At 40.9% G+C, this 20,306-nt stretch overlaps 1 protein-coding gene across 2 annotated transcripts in view; it reads right to left on the reverse strand.

The window, feature by feature from the left end:
- Positions 1 to 20,306, reverse strand: part of LOC132830139 (potassium voltage-gated channel subfamily KQT member 4-like) — a 633,387-nt gene that overhangs the window by 19,089 nt on the left and 593,992 nt on the right. The window contains exons 12-13 of one of the 2 annotated variants that reach the window (XM_060847647.1): positions 3,184 to 3,315; positions 2,022 to 2,157 (exon numbers count right to left, since the gene is read on the reverse strand). In XM_060847647.1, the coding sequence (XP_060703630.1) occupies positions 2,022 to 2,157; positions 3,184 to 3,315 (268 nt within the window). Of the gene's footprint in view, positions 1 to 2,021; positions 2,158 to 3,183; positions 3,316 to 3,528; positions 3,652 to 20,306 lie in introns of those variants that run through there. The other variant, XM_060847648.1, reaches the window with a different exon arrangement.

Here is a 20,306-nt window from a genome sequence, read left to right on the forward strand (position 1 = left end):
GAGTCCACACTGCTGTATCGTGCATAGTTTTGGTCTCCCTATCTAAGAAAGGATATAAATACTGTAGAGGAAGTGCAGTGAAGATTACTTGGCTGATTCCAAGGATTGAAAAGTGTGGTGCTGGAAAGGCACAGCAGGCCAGGCAGCATCCTTGGATGCTGCCTGGCCTGCTGCGCTTTTCCAGCACCACACTTTTCAACTCTGGTCTCCAGCATCTGCAGTCCTCACTTTCTCCTGATACCAAGGAGGGCAGGATTGACCAATAAGAGGTTGATTTGACCAGGTTTTATTCAGTAATTTAAAAGAATGTGAAGGAATTTGATTGATTCAAATAAAATTCTATGAGGGCTAGGCAAACTACAGTTAGGATCTTTTCCCTGATTCGGAAGTCTAGAACCAGGGAAGAAAAGATGGGGTAGACCATTTAGAACTGAGATGAGGTTAAATTTCTTCACTCAGAGGGTGGTCAACTTGTGAAATTCGCTACCACAGTAGGCTGTGGAGGCTAGGTCACTGAGTATATCCAAAAAAGAAATTAATATATTTTATGAGATTAAGTCATCATAGCAGGAAAAGGCATTAACATAGAGGATCAGCTATGACCATATTGAAAAATTGAATAAGCTGAACTGGCTGAATGGCCTAATCAAATGACATTGTCATTGCATCACCAAACCTCTTTCTTTATTATTTATGGGATGTGAGCTAGGCCAGCATTTATTACTTATCCCTATTTGCCCTTGAGAAGGCAGTGGTGAGCTATCTTCCTGAATCACTCCAGTCCATGTGGTGTACGTGGACCCTTAATGCTGTTAGAGAAAAAACTCTAGCATTCTGACCCAGCAACATGGAAGGAATGGCGACTTATTTCCAAATCTGATGGTGAGTGGCACGAAGGGAAACCTGCAGGTGGTGGTGTTCTCATGTATCTGCTGCTTTGACCTTCTAGATGGTAGTTATTGTGGGTTTGGAAAGTGTTGTCTCAGGATGTTACTTGCCACTTGTCAGCCCAAACTTGAATATGGAACATGGACTGCTTTAGTACCTGAAGAGTCATGAATGGTATTGAGCAATGTGCAATCATTTGCAAACATTCCCATTTCTTACCTTATGATGGAGGGAAAGTCATTGATGAAGCAGCTGAAGATTGTTGGGCTAAGAACACTACCCAGGGGAACTTGTGCAGAGATCCTGGAGATGAGATGACTGATCAGCAAAAAAGACAACCGCATTGCTTTCTGCTGTATATGACAGCAAACAATGGAGAATCTTCCCTCTGATTTCTACAGACTGTAGTTTTGCTATGGGTCCTTAATGCTACATTCAGCCAAATATGATCTTGATGTTAAGGACAGTAACGCTCACCTAACCCCTTGGAAATCAGTTCTTTTGTCAATGTTTGAACCAAGACTGAAAGTAGGTCAGGAGTTGAGTGGCCCTGGTGGAAACCAAACTCAGCATCAGTGATCAGGTTATTGGTGTTTTCTCCTATTTCCTTGATTCTATATATGAGAGAAATAGAAGTGAGTGCCTTAACATATATCAGTACTACAACATCAGTTAACAAGGAGAGGACATCAAATTGAAAAGGATGAAATTTAGATATATTACCAATGGAGAATATTAGTAATAATCAGATGTGCTAAATGAAGTTTAGTGGAAAATGATGGATAAAAGCTTGCTTGCTACTTGGGACTTTTCCTGTAAAAACCTACTCTCTGTCCCAATGCTTGTCTTATCACTGCTAGTAACGGTTCAATTGATTTCTTGTAAGTATTCCACCTGGTTCTGATTAATGTTGTTCAAAACATTTGAAGAAAATTGTGGGTACGGTTTGGGGAAGGTGCAACACCTATAATAAAATGTAACTGGCCAGACTTCCGCCTTCGTGTTTGAGGGCTGGGGCAAATCCTTTGATCTGCAGAACAATGAAGACTCTCTGTGTCACAGATTCAGTTAGTATCAAGTGGACTATTGTGGTGTTCAGTGCAATGCTATGTTCCATCCATGGAATAAATTACCTGTTTTTCCACTTTTATCACCCGTCCCATCATGCTCAACTCATCAAAGGGTTCCAGTTCTGGTGGGACTTTCTCTCCTTTCTCACGCAACTTCTTGTCTGTGGGCATCTGACCTTTCCCAATGATTTGGTCAACTCTACAATGAAATAAAATATCAAAGTCAGCAAAACCCAAAGCCATGTCCCTATTTCTTCCGGTTTATTATGCTTAAGAAATAAAAAAAGAATCCAAGGCTTGTTGCAGAACTGCCATTCTCTTGAACCTTGCTTACAGCAGGAAATTTATTAGAAATTAGTGAATGCAGTGCGCACTTTTATCCAACAATTGATATTGATGTTCAGAAATTTCAAACAACTTTCTCACTGAGTGCCTTATGTAGGAAGTCAGCATGATTGTGCTGGGCAATGTAGTTTTTCATTTTGTCTTGCTGAAGCTTTTCAAAGCTGCAGCTAATGATGGGATGTTAAAAAAATTAAATTTGAAACAATATAAAGATCTTTCTTCTAATATTATACAGGTACATGTCCTAAATTTAGCCTCCTTTTCAGGCTTAATGCAGAAAGGCTTGGTTTCCTAGGACTCGGTGAAACCTTACAATTGACATTTCCAGCATTGCTTGTGAGTCAGTGGGAACAGGAGTGTTGGCTTTGGAGGGGATACAGTAAAGATTCATGAGAATGGCCTCAGGGATGAGAAACTTCAGTTATGCCAATAGCTGGATAAGTTGGAATTGGGAGAAGAGACATTTGAGAGTGGAGTTGATTGAGGTGTTCAAAATCAGGAGGGAACTTGACTGGGTACATTGGTAGATACCGTTCCCATTGGTAGATGGGATTGAGAATCAAATAAAGGTAATTGGCAACAGAAGCAATTGAGATATGAGGAAAAACCTGCTCATACATGAAATGGTTAGGGTCTACAATGCACTGTATGAGTGTGCTGGAGGTTAGCAGTCACGGCTTTCAAGAAAAAAATTGGATAAACACCCAAGGAGAAAAGCATTTGCAGGACTACAGACAAAGCAGAGATTATTAGTGCTGCAGGGAGCCAACATGGCACAAAGAGCTGTGCTTTAATACATGTGCTCACTTTCCATGACCAGCCATTAACGTAGGGCCATTCTATGCCAGCAGATCCTTGACTGAGGTGAGAACAGACATACCTGAATTGGAGGCTCTTGATTCGGCCAAGCATGTCCAGGTGACCAGCAGAATATTGCTCAATCACATCTTTTACGTCATAAGGTCGCAAAGTCTCTTTAAATTTTCTCTTTGCTACAAGAAATTTCAGAATCCTACAGGGAGAAGAAAGTGAAAAAACACATTTGGGAAATGCATCAGCAGGTGCTTTCAGATTATTTGATGGCTATGGTTTGACCTATAATTTGAACAAGAGGAATCAAGTTTACGAACTGAGAGACCTAGAGAACTGGTATTAAACTAGATTCAACAAGGTCATGGTTAATCTTTAGCTTGGACTGGTGTTAAATATTTCAATAATACCTGAAACATTCCACACTGGCATGTTCCCTTTGTTTTTCCCCACAGTTTCTGGATTTTTCAGTTGGATTCATGATTATTAACTCAGCAGAGATCCATACGTGTACGTGAACCATGAGAGCAGATTTGGTCTGTGATAAGACAATAGCACGAATTTAACAAAGGAGGGTCCAAAACTAAACTGATACAGAAAGGGAAAAGTACAATGTGAAAGTAAACAAGCCAGGAACATTAAAACAAACTTATATAAGTATGTGAAAAGGAAAAATAGGCAAAGAGAAGTGTGGATCCATTACAGATAGAGACAGGAGAATTTATTATCGGGATTGAGTAAATCACAGAAATGTTAATCAAATACTTTGAATCTGTGTTCATAGAGGAAAGTCTATAAAAAGCTGTTATAAGCAGTTAGAAACCAAGGGATTAGTGAGAATGTGGAACTGAAAGAAATTATTAGTAAAAATGTCGTACTAGAGAACTTAATTGACCGCAAATTGATAAATCTCTTTGGATCCATTGATTTCAATAGAATCTGGAAAGACTCCTGCAGATTCTAAGGAAGCAAATGTAAGCCCCTTTTTAAGAAGGGAGGGGAGAGAAAATGGGGAATTGTAGACTTGCTATCCAGACATCAAAATTAGAGAAATGATAAAATCTACAATAGACACCAAAAGAAAAACAACGGTAGGGTTGGGCAGAGTCAACATGAAATGGAAACTATGTTTGGCAAAGCTACTGGAACTTTTTAAGGACGTATCTAGCAGAATAGATAATGGGGAACGAGTTCATACTGTGTGTTTGGCTTTCTTCATGGTCCCACATAACAAGTTATTAAACAAAGGTTTGAGAAATTGTTTTAATATTGCAATGTGGATTGAAAATTAGTTAATGGACAGAAAACAGAGAATTGATATTGGGGGATTGAGAGTGGGATTGCCCTATGAGCAGTGATTGAAAAGACAAGTCTACATTCTTTACAGTTTAGAAGAATGATTTCATTGAAACATATAGAATTCATGCAAGACTTGACAAAACAAATGTAGAATAGATGCTGTCCTTGGGCTAGAAGTGGGTATGTCATTTTGTATTGAAATGAAGAGGGTGGCAAATCTTTGGAATCCTCCATACCAGAGGGCTGTGCAGGATTAATCATTGAGTATATTCATGTCTGACATCGATGCATTTATGGATGTTAAAGCAATCAAGGGATTTGGGGACAATGTAGGAAAAGCTAAAGATTAACCATGATCTAATTGAATGTCAGAGAAGGCTTGATGGCTGAATAGCTTACTCCTACTCCTATTTCATATGTTTCACGTGACTGTGTATAGACCCCATTCACTGATGCAAAGGGATAACTTTCAGTACTTTCAATAATTATTTGTCAATATGGTAACTGACATGTTCACAAAACAACAGAAACAGTGAGATAAATAAACCAATTTATAATGAGAACACTTCAACTCCAGAACATCTCTGCAAGAGTTCCTCAGGGTGGTGTCCTAGGCCCAACTATTTTCAGCTGCTTCATCAATGACCTTCCCTCCGTCATAAGGTCAGAAGTGGGTGTTCACCAAAAATTGCACAGTGTTTAGCACCATTTGCTCAGATACTGAAGCAGACTGTGCTCAAATACAACAAAATCTGGACAATACCCAGGCTTGGGCTGACAAGTGGCAAATAATATTGCCACACAAATGCCAGATTATTACCATCACCAATTAAAAAAAATCTAACCACCGCTCCTTGACATTCAATGGTGCTACAATAATTGACTACCTCATTACCAACATCCTGGTAGTCACCATTGACCAGAAACTCCACTGGACTCGCCACATAAACAGTGGCTATAAGCAGGTCAGAGGCTCGGAATACTATGAGCAACTCACCTCCTGACTTCCCAAAGCCTGTCCACCAAGTTCACCTGTCCAAGGCACAATTCAGGAATGTGATGGAGTACTCCCCACTTGTGGATCAGTGCAGCCACAACAATACTCTAGAAGCTTTACATCATCCATGACAAAGCAGCCTACTTGATTGCTACCACATCCTCAAGCATCAATCCCTCAACCACTGACAAGATGCACTGCAGACATTCACCGAAGAACTGTCAACAGCACCTTCCAACCCCATGATCACTTGCATCTAGAAGGACAAAGGGAACACCACCATCTGCAAGTTCCCCTCCAAGCGACTCACCATCCTTGCTTGGAAATATATCGCTGTTCCTTCATTGTTGCAGGATCAAAATTCTTGATTTCCCTACCAAATGGCTTTGTGGATCAACCCACAGCGAGTGGACTGCAGTGGTTCAAGAAGGCAGCTTATCATAATCTTCCCAAGGGCAACTAGGGACTGGCAATACTGGCCAGACAGTGACATCCACATCTCACAAATTAATTTTTAAAAAAACCAATAACACCCAGTGTATCAGTTATCAAGAAAAAGCTCTGTACACACTTATAGGATTGAAATTATATAACTTTAGTTCTGCTGGAATGTCAGCACACTGTCACAATGACACTCTGTTCTCTGTCTACTCTATCTTAAGGGCTCAGTGATTAGCACTGCTGCCTCATAGCACCAGGGACCTGGGTTTGATTCCACCCTCAAGCAACTGTCTATGAGCTTTAATATTCATTGGTTGAATCCTACACAATCAACATCCTGGACCCTAGCATTGAAGTTTAATATTAAATTGAACTGCATCTGCCATATAAATACTGTACCTACAAGAGGCTAGGAATCTTGCAGTGAGTAACTACCTTCTCCAGCATCATATGTCAGCTCAGCCATATCCATATCCTAACAATCATCTTATTACATTCTTCATAATTATAACACCGTCCATTTCGACAAGTTTTAATTTTTTAGACAGAGTAATATCTCAAATTCCTCTTTATATCTGTAATCCCTCAGACCTGCAAAAAGGGCTCATTATAATCAGAAAAAGTTTCAAGTGCAACTGTATCACCAGTCTGTTTGTTTTATTGACTGGGCATTCTACGTATGAACTACAGTGCTGTGAGGGCTGTGCTTTGAGACCATCCATTTTAAATACCCCCACACTATAGGCAAAGATAAAAGGAAAAGATCTCTCTCACTCAGTCAATGTTGAAAAGAATCAGAACAATAGAAATTCAGCTGACTTGCAAACGAAGAATCTTAAAATCAAATGCTCAACTGTCAAGTTCAATAATATCTACCAATGCCATCCAATAAGAGCTGCAACACTGACTTATCTGCTCTTCATGAATAATTCAAGAGACTGATCTGCATTTTTAAATACCTTTTATCTTTTTGAACTCACCTCTTATTTCTACTGCATGTTTGTGTGTTACACAATTGTTTCTTCTGGTAATTAGACATTTGAAATTAATTTAGCAATTCGGTTTATTTAGTAATTAATAAACCCATTCTTTTTGTTAATTGGGTTACTTTTAAAACATAAGATTCATTTGGGTCTGGGAGAAAGGTATCTACAAGGGGATTCTTCTAAGTTAACCCTGAGGCAATTAACTAACAGGGCGGGTAAATACAGAAGGGGAGCAAGTTAATCTCTCCAGGAACTTAATGTTTTGGGATATTACCTGTGAAACTAAAAAAAATTGGGAATCTCACCTTGGATCTCTCCTACAAATTAGGGACTTCTGCTGTGATGTGAATCCACAGATGAAAAAATAAAACTGCAGTGAGCAAATTGTTACCTTGACACCTTATTTTAAAGCGAAAAGAACTGCAGAACTTTAGTCTACATTGTTACAGTATAGAAATGCTTACATTACAAACATTTAGGGAGAATTTAGACATTCTGTCCCATGAACAATTAAAAGATGAGCAAAGCACTAGGGTTTAGAACGTCAAAAAAAGCCAAAAAAAATCAAAATAGTGGACAACAGTTTATGTTTGGAAACAGAGGACATTGAAACAGAGAGTAATGGTAGAGAGATTAAAATTGGAGCAGCAGAAAATAGAATTTCAAGAAAAAGAAAACAACCTAGATCAAAAAAGCCCATAAGGATAAGCTCAGCAACTACAAACCAGTCAGTTTAATGTTGAGAGCGGGGAGGCTTCTAGAAACAATTATTTGGCAAGAATTAGTAGTCATGTGGAAAAAGGTGGATGTATTAGGAAGAATCAGGATGGACTTCTGAAGGAAACATCATGTTGAACTAACTTGCTGGAGTCTTTTTTTTAAAAACAGAGGTTACAGTAAGATTTGGTGAGATTAATACTGTTGATGTTGTAAGTGTGAATTTCCAAAAGACACTTGATGCAGTACCACACAATATACTTTTGAGAAAAGTTATAGCTCATGGTATAAAACGGACAGTAGCAACACAGATACAAAATTGGTTGAGTAATAGGAAACAGAGGGTAATGCTCTATGGTTATTTTTCAGGCTGTAAGAAGATTTGTAGAGGAGTTTTCTAGGGATCAGTATTGGGACCCTTGCTTTTTCTGTGCAGGAGACAATTTCAAAGCGTGCAGCTGATATAAACTTGGCAAAATTGTAAAAATGTGAGGAAGACAGTGCAGAACTCCAGAAGGACATTGACAAGTTGCCGCAGCAGGCCAATAGGTAGCAGATGAGGTTCAATACAGAAAAGTGTGTGATATGTTTAGGTTAGAAGAGCATTGAAAGATAATACAAAATAGGGAGTACAATTCTAAAGGGGTGCAGCAGCACAGGTCCTGTATGTATATGTGCACAGATAATTAAGATGGCAATTAAAATATACAGTATCCTTGGCTTTATTAATAGGATCATTCAGTTCAACTAGAGTGTAGTGTAATGGGTACCACATTATAGAAAAGATGTAAATGCATTGGAGAGGGTGCAGAAGCAATTTACAAGAATGGTTCCAACAATGATAAACTTCAATTATGAGGACAGATTGAAGAAGAGGAGACTGTTCTCCTTGGAGTGATGGCGAGGAGGAGATTTGATATAGGGTTTTAAAATCTTGAGTGGGGTGGATAGAGGAGATAGGGAGAAGCTGTTCCTGCTCATAAAAGGAGCAAGAATGAGAGGGCTTGGATTTAAGGTGACATGCAAAAGAAGCAAAGGTGATGTAAAACAAAAAACTTTTCACTAAGTGAGTAGTTAGGACATGGAGATTGGCACTAGGTAATGCTGCTTGTTTAAGGATCTGGTGCAGGCACGAAGGGTGAATGGCCTCCTTCTGCACCACAATTATTCTGATTCAGTCAATTCTAATGCACTCAAAATCCACTCTTCTATTAAGTGACTGTGGTGAGTGGCATTACTTGGATTTATGTGACTGACTTCGAGTCATAAAGTCATAGAGAGGTAACAGCACGGAAACACACCAGTCGGCCCAACTTGTCCATGCTGACCAGATATCCCAACCCAATCTAGTCCCACCTGGCAGCACCCAACCCATATTCCTTCAAACCCTACCTATTCATATATCCATCCAGATGCCTTTTAAACGTTGCAATTGTACCAGCCTCCACCACTTTCTCTGGTAGCTCATTCCATCCACATACCACCTTCTGCATGAAAAAGTTGCCCCTTAGGTCTCTTTTATATCTTTTCCCTCTCACCCTAAACACATACCCTCTAGTTCTGGACTCCCTTACCCAAAGGAAAATATTTTATCTATTTATCCTATCCACGCCCGTCATGATTATATAAACCTATATAAACCTCAGCCTCTGACGCTCCAGGGAAAACAGTCCCAACTTATTCAGCCTCTCCCTATCGCTCAAGTCCTCCAACCCTGGCAACATCCTTGTAGATCTTTTCTGAACCCTTTCAAGTTTCCACCGATAGGAAGGAGACCAGAATTGCACGCAATATTCCAACAGGAGCCTAACCAACTGACAGCCATGTCGAGGACACCAACTTTACCTCTGTCTCCACAAAGTCAAAGTGATCATGGGTGATTTCAATATTCAGGTGAACTGGGAAAATTGGGTTGGTAATAGATTGCAAGAAAAGGAATTTGTGGAATGCCTTTGGCAATACTGGATTTAGTGTTGTGCAATGAGGCAGACTTGATAAGGGAGCTGAAGGTGAAGGAATACTTAGGAGGCAATGACCATAATATGATTGAATTTACTCTGCAATTTGAAAGGAAGAAGATAGAATCATAGGAAATGGCATTACAGCTGAGTGAAGGCAACTACAGAGGCATGAGGGAGGAGCTGGGTAGAACTGACTGGAGGAGGAGCCTAGCAGGAATGACAATGGAACAGCAATGGCAGAGGTTTCTGGGAGTAATTCAGGAGATACAGCAGAGATTAATCCCAAGGGAAAACAAAGCATGGTACAGGGAGGATGAGGCAACCATAGCTGACGAGGGAAGTCAGGAATAGCATAAAACCAAAGGGAAAACATATAATGTGGCAAAAGAAAATGGGAAATCTGAGAATTGGGAAACTTACAAAGACCAACAGAAGGATGAGAGGGATCTAACTGAAGGGAGTAGATTAAATATGAGGGTAAGATAGCCAGTAATATAAAGAAAGACTGTAAGAGTTTATTTAGATATATAAAGGGTAAAAGAGAGGCAAAAGTGGACATTGAACCGCTGGAAAATGATGCTGGACAGATAATTGTGGGAACAAGGAAATGGCTTAGAACTGAATAATTAAGTCATGTCTGTCTTCTTGGTGGAAGACATGAGTAATATCCCAAAGGTTCAAGAGAGTGAGGAGGCAGAGCTCAGTATGGTGGCCATCACCAAGGAGAAGGTGCTAGAAAACCCAAATGGCCTGAAAGTGGATAAATAACCTGGACCAGATGGACTAAACCCCAGTGTTCTAAGGGAGATAGCTGAAGAGATAGTGGAGGCATTAGTGGTGATCTTTCATGAATCACTAGACTTGGTGAGGGTTCAGAGGACTGGAAAATCACTAAAGTGAGAGCCCTGTTTAAAATGGGAGTAAGGCAAAACACAGAAAATTACATACTGATTAGTCTAACTTGGGTCAAAGGCAAGAGTGATGCATCCTTGAAATTCATTTTGACAGAAGGCTGTGGAGGCCACACATTGTGAAAGTTGAGATTTCTGAATATTTGGAAGCGTATGGTAAAATAGGGCAAAGTCACCATGGTTTCATCAAGGGGAAGTCTGCCTGACAAACCCATCAGAATTATTTGAGGAAATAATGAGCATGTTAGACCAAGGAGAGCCAATGAATGTAATCCATCAGGACTTCAAGAAGACCTTTGGCATGGAGCTGCACAGGAGGCTACTGAGTAAGATAAGGGCTCATGGTGTTAGAGTGAAGGTGCTAACATGGATAGAAGCTTGGCTGACTGACAGAAAGCAGAGAGTGGGGATAAAAGGGTCTTTCTCAGGGTTGTGGACAGCGACGAGTGGTGTTCCACAAGGTTCAGTGTTGGGACCACAACTTTTCACTTTATAAAGATCTAGATGAAGGAACTGAGAGCATTCTGGGTAAGCTTGCAGACATATAAAGATGGGTGGAGGGACAAGTAGCATTGAGGAGGCAGGGAGGTTGGAATTGGACAGGTTAGGAGAGTGGGTGAAGAAGTAGCAGATGGAGCACAACGTAGGAAAGTGTGTGGTCATATACTTTGGTAAGAAGAATGGAGGCATGGACTATTTCCTAAATGAGGAGAAAATTCAGAAGTATGAAGTGCAAAGCAACTTAGGAATTCTTGTCCAGGATTCTCTCAAGGCAAACTTAGGGGTTAGGAGTACAAATGCAATTTTGGCATTTATTTTGAGAGGACCTGAAAACAAAAGCAGGGATGTATTCTGAGGCTCTATAAGGCTGTGGTCAGATGACATATGGAGTTATGTGTGCAGTTTTGGGCCCCATATCTCAAGAAGGATGTACTGGCCCTGGAATGTGTTCAGAAGAGGCTCATGAGAATGGTCCCAGGAATGAAAAGCTTCACATAAGAGGTTCATTTGGAGATTCTGGATCTATACTCGGTCGAGTTTAGAAGAATGAGTGGATCTAATTAAAACCTACAGAATACTGAATAGCCTGGACAGAGTGGATGTCAGGAAGGTGTTTCCATTGGTAGGAGAGACTAGGACTAGAGGGCACAGCCTTAGAATAAAGGGAAGACGCTTCAGAATGGAGATAAGGAGAAACATCTTCAGCCTGAGATTGGGGAATCTTTGGAATTCATTGCCATTCAAGGTTATGGAGGCCAGGTCATTGGTATATTTAAGACTGAGGTAGATATGTTCTTGAGTATCAAGGGAACCAATGGTTATGGAGAGAAAGTGGGAGAATGGGGTTGAGAAACCTACCAGCTGTGATTGAATGATGGCGCAGAATCGATGGGCCGAATGGCCTAATTTCTGCTCCTATGTCTTATGGTCTAATATTCAGCTTGTACAATACTACTAACCAAGATAAATGCTTCACTACCTTCATGTTGGCAGGGCAGAAGCTACTCTCAGTCTCCATTCATTACCTCTAAGTATCTGGCCTTGAGTTAATTGTCTTTCATGCTTCCATCTCAATCAGACTTAAAGTATAAAACATTCTGTTTGACTCCAAACTCTGCTTCTTCTTCCATGTGGCTTTCATTATCAAAATCATCTTCATCACCTCTCTACAACATTGTCTATGCTCTACCTCAACCTGTTCTGCTGCTGCAACTAAGTCCTCATCTCTGTCATCTCCAGCCTTGACACTTACAAAGTAGTGACTCCAAGAGCTCTGACTTCTCTGAACTCCCATCATCATTCACTACCTTGCTAATTGCTAATTCTTCATTGCTAATTTCAAAAGTCCAGCTCTCATTTTCAAATTCAATCCCCTACATTAATCTGGTGCTTCTCCAACATGAGATCTCTGGACACTCTTGCTTCTCAACAGCAGTAAACCATTCAGCTTGTTGAGCCCACCCTGCCATTCAATACAATCACAGTTGTTCAAACACTTCAACCATTTTTACCCACCCGATCCCCATAATCATGAATGCCATTGATAATCAGAAATCTATAAATCTCTATCATACAAAGACTGAGTTTCTGTAGCCCTTTGTGGTAGAGAGTTCCGAAGATTCACAACTCTGAGTAAAATAAATTCTCCTCATCCCAGACCTAAGTGGCAGCCCCCTTACTCTTAAATTGTGCCCTCTAACTTTAAAGTGATCAACCAAACTAAACATCTTACCTGCATGTTTATCTCATTAGAAATTTTATAAATTTCAATGAGTTCACCTCTCATTTCTCAAAACTCTACAGAGAATAAAGGCGTAGTCTGCTGAATCTATTTTCAAAGGACAATCCTAATATCTGGGAACAAATATGGTGAATCTTTGTTGCACTTCCTCTAATGCAATAATACTTTCCTTGAGATAAGGAGACCAATGCTGCACACAATACTCCACACTCAGTCTAACCCAATCCCTTTACATTTGAAACAAAAAAAAATCATTACTTCCGAAAACCGTCTTGTAATAAAAACTAACATTTTATTATCCTTCCTAATAATTTGCTGCACTTGCATATTAGCCTTCAGTGACTTATCGATAAGGATACCCAGATTCCTTTGTACATCCATACATTCCAACCACTTACAATTTAAGAGTCTGTAGATCTGTCCCCAAACTGGATAATCTCACATTTTTCCACATTAAATTTCATCAGCCATGTTTCTGCCCAGTCAGTAAGTTTGTTCAAATCCTTCTGAAATCACTTCACGTTTTCCTTATACCACACATTCCTACTTAGCTTTTATATCATCAACAAATTTGGAAATATTAGATTTGGTCTTCACCTCCAAATCATTTATATATTGTGAACAGCTGGGGCCCAAGTATAGATTCTAGTAGTATCCCACTAATCATAGCCTGCTAACATGAGAACGACCCATTTGTTCCTAGGCTTTGATTGAAATTCCTCACCTTTGCTCCCTCTGGTGCCACATGATTGCCTTTTTGTCCCATTTCTCCTCTAAACCAGACCTCATACCTTCCTCCTTGCAAATCCCTGTTCAGCTACTAAACTCTGATCCACAGAATTCCTAGCTCCTCTCTCTTCATTACTACCTTACTCACTGCTTTCTACCTTTCCCACTGCTCTAAATACACATTCCACTTCTCATCTTGCCTCTCCATTCCCTACTGCTTCCCTAAATTCAATTTTTGTCTCATATTCTAAAGGATAAGTCCTCTCACACTGTGCAAAGATTGCTCTAAAATAGCCAATTGTATACTTGCTAAAATTCACACATTAATGTGCCACACAGTAAATCACAATAGAGTTGACGTCAATGAAACCTGCATTTCCAGAATGAGTTAACTCCATCTGAAAAATGAAACAGAAACAAATTCTGCATTCTATGCTCTGAAAGGCATTTTACTCACATTAATCCACTGACTCTTGCGTTACTCACCAAGAGGTGGCGATCTCTGCTGACAACTCTCATGCTTGGCCAATTCAAAACAACACAAATTGAGTGTTGACCTACATTTCTCAGTGCAAAGCAGGTGTGAAACAGAGTATTTATAAGTGACTTTGACAATGATGATCAGCACACTCGTTCCATCTAACAGGCAAAAGGCAACAAAAAAGAACAGTTCTGGGGAAAAGCCAGCACAGCAAAATAACAGCACACAGCTCTTTGCTCCTAACAACATTATTTATAACTTCGCACATCTTTGTCAGCAAAGAGCAAATTCCTTTCTACAGAAAACACAAATGTTTGTAGCGCTATACTAAACTTTCATTCCAGACCACCCAATCCTAGCATTGAATTTAGCCTTTGTTATAGACCACCTAATCCCAGCATGAATTGAGACTTCATTACAGACTACCCAATCCCAGCACTGAACTAAGGTTTTGTTATAGACTACCCAATCCCAGCATGAACTGAGGCTTCATTATAGACCACCCAATCCCAGCATGAACTGAGGCTTCGTTATAGACCACCCAATCCCAGCATGAACTGAGGCTTCATTATAGACCACCTAATCCCAGCATGAACTGAGGCTTCGTTATAGACCACCCAATCCCAGCATGAACTAAGGCTTCATTATAGACCACCCAATCCCAGCATGAACTAAGGCTTCATTATAGACCAGAACTGAAAATGTGTTGCTGGAAAAGCGCAGCAGGTCAGGCAGCATCCAAGGAACAGGAGATTTGACGTTTCGGGCATAAGCCCTTCTTCAGGAATGAGGAAAGTGTGTCCAGCAGGCTAAGATAAAAGGTAGGGAGGAGTGACTTGGGGGAGGTGTGTTGGAGACCTGGGGTGTGCAGTGAGAGAGGGACTCACTGAAATCCTTGTAGAGGGAGGAAGAGAGCTTCTTCAAGGAAGGTATCCTTGCAAAAGGATTCGCAGTAGGTTAAAATCTTCGAGGAGAAAGTGAGGTCTGCAGATGCTGGAGATCTGATCTCCAGCATCTGCAGACCTCACTTTTTCCCTTCATTATAGACCACCCAATCCCAGCATGAATTAAGGCTGGGGTGGCACGGTGACACAGTGGTTAGCACTGCTGCCTCACAGCGCCAGAGACCCAGGTTCAATTCCTGACTCAGGCAACTGACTGTGTGGAGTTTGCACTTTCTCCCCATGTCTGTGTGGGTTTCCTCTGGGTGCTCTGGTTTCCTCCCACAGTCCAAAGATGTGCGGGTCAGGTGAATTGGCCATGCTAAATTGCCTGTAGTGTTAGGTAAATGGGTGGGTTGCGCTTTGGCGGATCGGTGTGGACTTGTTGGGCCGAAGGGCCTGTTTCCACACTGTAAGTAATCTCATCTAATTAAAGACCACCCAATCCCAGCATGAACTAAGGCTTCATTATAGACCACCCAATCCCAGCATGAACTAAGGCTTCATTATAGACCACCCAATCCCAGAATGAACTAAGGCTTCGTTATAGACGACCCAATCCCAGCCTGAACTAAGGCTTTATTATAGACCACCCAATCTCAGCACGAACTGAGGCTTCATTATAGATGAAGTATCTTTACATAGGTTGTTCAGTCTAGCACTGAACAGAGTGTCAATACACATACTCTTCAATCCCAGCACTGTCCTGAGTGTCCTTACAAAGAACGTTCAATTACAGTACTGTCCTGAATGTCCTCACGCAAGTATGATGTGGAGGTGCTGGTGTTGGACTGGGGTGGACAAGATAAAAATTACAAAACACCATGTTATAGTCCAACAGGTTTGTTTGGAAGTACAAGCTTTCAGAGGGCTGCCTGATGAATGAGCAAGGCTCTGAAAGCTAGTGTGCTTCCAAATAAACCTGTTGGACTATAACCTGGTGTTGTGTGATTTTAAACTTTGCTCACAAAATATTTAATCTCAGCACTGAGTGTCGTTATACAGATCAATCAATCCCTGCACTGTTTCAATGTCCTTCCAGATATTGTTCAATCCTAGTACTGTACTGAATGTAGTTACACGGACCATTCAATCCCTGTTCTGAGTGCCCTCAAATACAACATTTCCAACATTGTACTGCATGACCTTAAACAGATGTTCAATCCCAGCACTGTACTGAGTCTTACAGAGTCATAGAGATGTTCAGCATGGAAACAGACCCTTCTGTCCAACCCGTCCATGCTGACCAGACATCCCAACCCAATCTAGTCCCATCTGCCGGCACCAAGCCCATATCCCTCCAAACCCTTCCTATTCATATACCCATCCAAATGCCTCTTAAATGTTGCAATTGTACCAGCCTCCACCACATCCTCTGGCAGTTCATTCCATACACATACCATCCTCTGCATTAAAAAGTTGCCCTTTAGATCTCTTATGTATCTTTCTCCTCTCACCCTAAACCTATGCCCTCTAGTTCTGGACTCCCCGATCCCAGGGAAAAGACTTTGTCTATTTATCCTATCCATGCCCCTCATAATTTTGTAAACCTCAATAAGGTCACCCCTCAGTCTCCGACGCTCCAGGGAAAACAGCCCCAGCCTGTTCAGCCTCTCCCTGTAGCTCAGATCCTCCAACCCTGACAACATCCTTGTAAATCTTTTCTGAAATTTTACAAAGACTATTCAAAGCCAGCACAATTATGAGTTCCTTATACAGACTGTTCAATTCCAGCACTGCACTGAGTGTCCTTACATAGACCGTTCAATACCAGCACTGCACTGAGTGTTCTTACACAGACTGTACAATCCCAGCACTGGACTGAGTGTCCTTACACTGACCATTCAATCCGAGCACTGGACTGAGTGTCCTTACACTGACCGTTCAATCCCAGCACTGGCTTCAGTGTTCTTACATTGACTGTTCAATCCCAGCACTGTTACGACTGTCATTACACTTCTTTCCCCGAAGTATTTAAATTTTGTAATTGGCCAATGAACTATTCTTCTCTCAGAATCTGGACAGTGTTTTTCCCCAGGATATTACAGCACACCTAAATGTAGTATCAATATCTAACATCTACACCTGCAGCTTCCAATGCAGGCACTGTATATCTGTCTGAAGGGGAGGTATTGGTTGAGTGGTAATATCTCTGGACTAATAATCCAGAAACTCAACCAAAGCTCTGACAGAGCCAGATTAAATTCTGTCAGATGGTGGAATTTGAGTTCAATAAATATCTGGAATTAAGAGTCAAATGATGAATGTGAAACCACTGCTGATTGTCAGGGGAAACCCATCTCATTCACTAATATCCTTCAGGGAAGAAAATTTGTCATCCTCACCTGGTCTGGCCTACATGTAACCCCTGACCCACAGCAATGTGGCTGACTGTCTAAAATGGTCATGTTAGCCATTCAGTTGTGTTAATCACCAAAAAGTATGGACAAAAAAAAAAGAAACCAGATGGAGCACCTGGCATCTAAAATGACAATAATAAAAACAGATCCTACTGCAAAATTGGGACTGCTATCTCAGAGCCTAGTCAAACAATATCCTGACTTGGTCATACTCATGCAATCATACCTCACATTGTCCGAGATACCACTATCGCCATCCGACTGACTGGACAGACACAGCAGAAGTGGCAATGCAGTGGTATACAATTGGAAGGAAGTTGCACTAGGAGTCATCAACAGTGACTCCAGACCTCATGAAGTCTCATGGCATCAGGTCAAACATGGGCAAGTAGATCTCCTGCTGAATACCACATACTGTCTTCCCTAGGCTGAAAAACTAGTACTCTTTCATTTGAATACTGAGGATGACAAGGGCACAGAACATATTCTAGATGGGAATTTCAATGTTTACCATCAAGAGTGGCTTAGCAACAGCAGTACTGGTGGAGCTGGCAAGTTCTTAAAGGACATAGGTGCTAGATTAGGTCTGGGGCAGGAGGTGAGGGTATCAACAAGTGGGACAAATATACTTGATCTCATCCTCACCAAACTGTCTGCTGCAGATACATCTGTCCATGATGGTATCAGTAAGAGTAAGCACCACACAGTCACTGCAGGGATGAAGTCTGTCTTCATAGTCATAATACCTTCTATCATGTTGTGTGGCATGATCAATGTACTAAATAGGATAGACTTTGAACAGATCTAGCAACTCAAGGCTGGGCATTTGTTCCTGGTCGTAAAAGAAACAAGATTGTGAGAGTATAAATTTTAGTGATGTGGAAAAGAAGGCAGGATGATGTGAGAAAAATTTTTTCACAGTGAGTTCTTAGCATAAAGAATGTGAAATCTCAGCACATGTGGAAATGTGGTGGACACAGGCTCGTTTAAGGAATTCAAGAGGGCATTCATTTTATTTGGACAGAAATAGCATGCAAAGGTTTGGGGAAAAAGCAGGAGACTGACAACAGGGGATGATATTTGTTTGAAGAGCTGGTGTAAGCAAGATGGGCTGAATGGCCTTTTTCTATGCTGTAGCAATTCTGAAATTTTGATTTGCAGAGAATTTGAAGGTCACTTGACTGAATAACAGTCAATTTAACCCACAATAATATATTCCTTTTATCGTCTGCCAATCTGTGAGGAATTCTGTGGGGCGAGGGAAAGGTGCAATCTCCCTTTTGCCATTCATAATGATATCATCCACTTTTCACTGTCAGGCTTGTCAGTGAAATGGTTAAAAGGCTGCATTTTTGACACTGTTTGTATGCTATTTCAAAGAAAGCCTTGTTGTTGTTTCCTTCCATGTTTTGTGTCAGTGACGATTATTTAGTTGCAGTGATTAACCTACAAAGGACACACAATGACATTTTCTGTTCACAGATGAATGATAAGTATTGTAGATTGTGTTGTTCGATGCTTTACAGGTACATTTCTGCTCCTCCCCCATAAGGTTTATGCCTGTGTGAAGTCCGTGTACCAAATACCAAACCATCTATTTCTGTCAGCTTGTTCCAGAAATGAGCTGAATGAGCAGGAAAATTATAAGTAACTCTGCTCCATTAAGCATGACTCTTTCCAGTGTTCACTCCTGAAAGTGCAGATTCTTGCAGTGTCAAGGTTCTTAAGGGAGCCATTACCACACTATCTTCAGGTGTAGACCAAAACAGTCAGCAGCCTTTTAAATCATGGAAGGTATCACGGCCAAGCCCAATCCTTTCTCCATCTGATCTTCCAACTAGTGCAGTTCCCAGAATGGCCGCTCAGAGTAATCCAGGGAAGGCACACTGAATATCATTTTCTTTTCAGGCCAGTAGCACAAAGGCCATCACTACTACCACAACCACTGTCACAGCTGGGATCAGCAGATCATGACATCACATTTATCCTTGGACCAAGTGAGGGCCTTTGTTCTGTTAAATGTTTAAGATTTTACAGTTCTTTTTCATTCCGAGGTGATTGACAGTAAGAGGACAGTAGGAAATGTTCAACAAGATAAAAGATACACTTACAAATCGATGCTTGTGATCTTGCAGTCACAGAATGTGCTATTCGCTATAGGTCTGAAAAATATTGGACATGGCAGACTAATGGTATGTGAAAGAAAGTAGATAACAAGCAACTCCATTCAGTCATAGAATCCCTACCATTTGCAAGCAGGCCATTTGGTCCATTTTGCCCTCTGAAGAGTAGCCCAACCTATCACTGTTATCATAAGACTATAAGACATAGGAGCATAAATTAGGTCATTCAGTCATGGCTGATTAGTTTCTTAACACCATTCTCCCACTTTCTCCCCATAAGCCTTGATACCCTTGATGCTTAAGAACCTATCTATCTCAGTTTTAAATATATTTAATGACTTGGCTTCCATAGCCTTCTATAGCAATGAATTTCATAGCTGAAGAAGCTTCTCTTATTTCTGTTCTAAAAGATCTGCCCTTTTTTTCTAAGGCTATGCCCTTGGGTCTTAGTCTCTCTTACCAATGGAAACACCTTCCCAACATCTAAGCTGTCCAGACCATTCAGTATTCTGTATGTTTCAATTAGATTCCCCTCATTTCTTCTAAACTAATTCGAGTATAAACCCAGACTCCCCAAATGCTCCTCACATGTTAAGCTTTTCATTCCTGGACCACTCTAGTGAACCTCCGATACACACGCTCCAGGGCCAGGACATCCTTCAAAGAATAAACAACTAAGAAAATTTACAGCCCTGGAGCAGGCCCTTTGGCCCTCCAACCCTGAGCCGATCCAAATCCACTGTCTAAACCTGTCTCCCAATTCCTAAGCATCTGTATCCCTCTGCTCCCCACCTACTCATGCATCTGTCCAGACACATCTTAAATAAATCTACCATGCCTGCCTCTACCACCTCTGCTGGCAACACATTCCTGTCACCTACCACCCTCTGTGTAAAGTACTTGCCGCATGTATTCCCTCTTAAACCTTTCACCTCTCACCTTGAAAGTATGACCTCTCGTTATTGAATCTTTCACCCTGGGAAAAAGCGAATCTCTATCTACCCT

This window comes from Hemiscyllium ocellatum, chromosome 30, assembly GCF_020745735.1.
Source record: "Hemiscyllium ocellatum isolate sHemOce1 chromosome 30, sHemOce1.pat.X.cur, whole genome shotgun sequence".
NCBI classification, from domain to species: Eukaryota; Metazoa; Chordata; class Chondrichthyes; order Orectolobiformes; family Hemiscylliidae; genus Hemiscyllium; species Hemiscyllium ocellatum.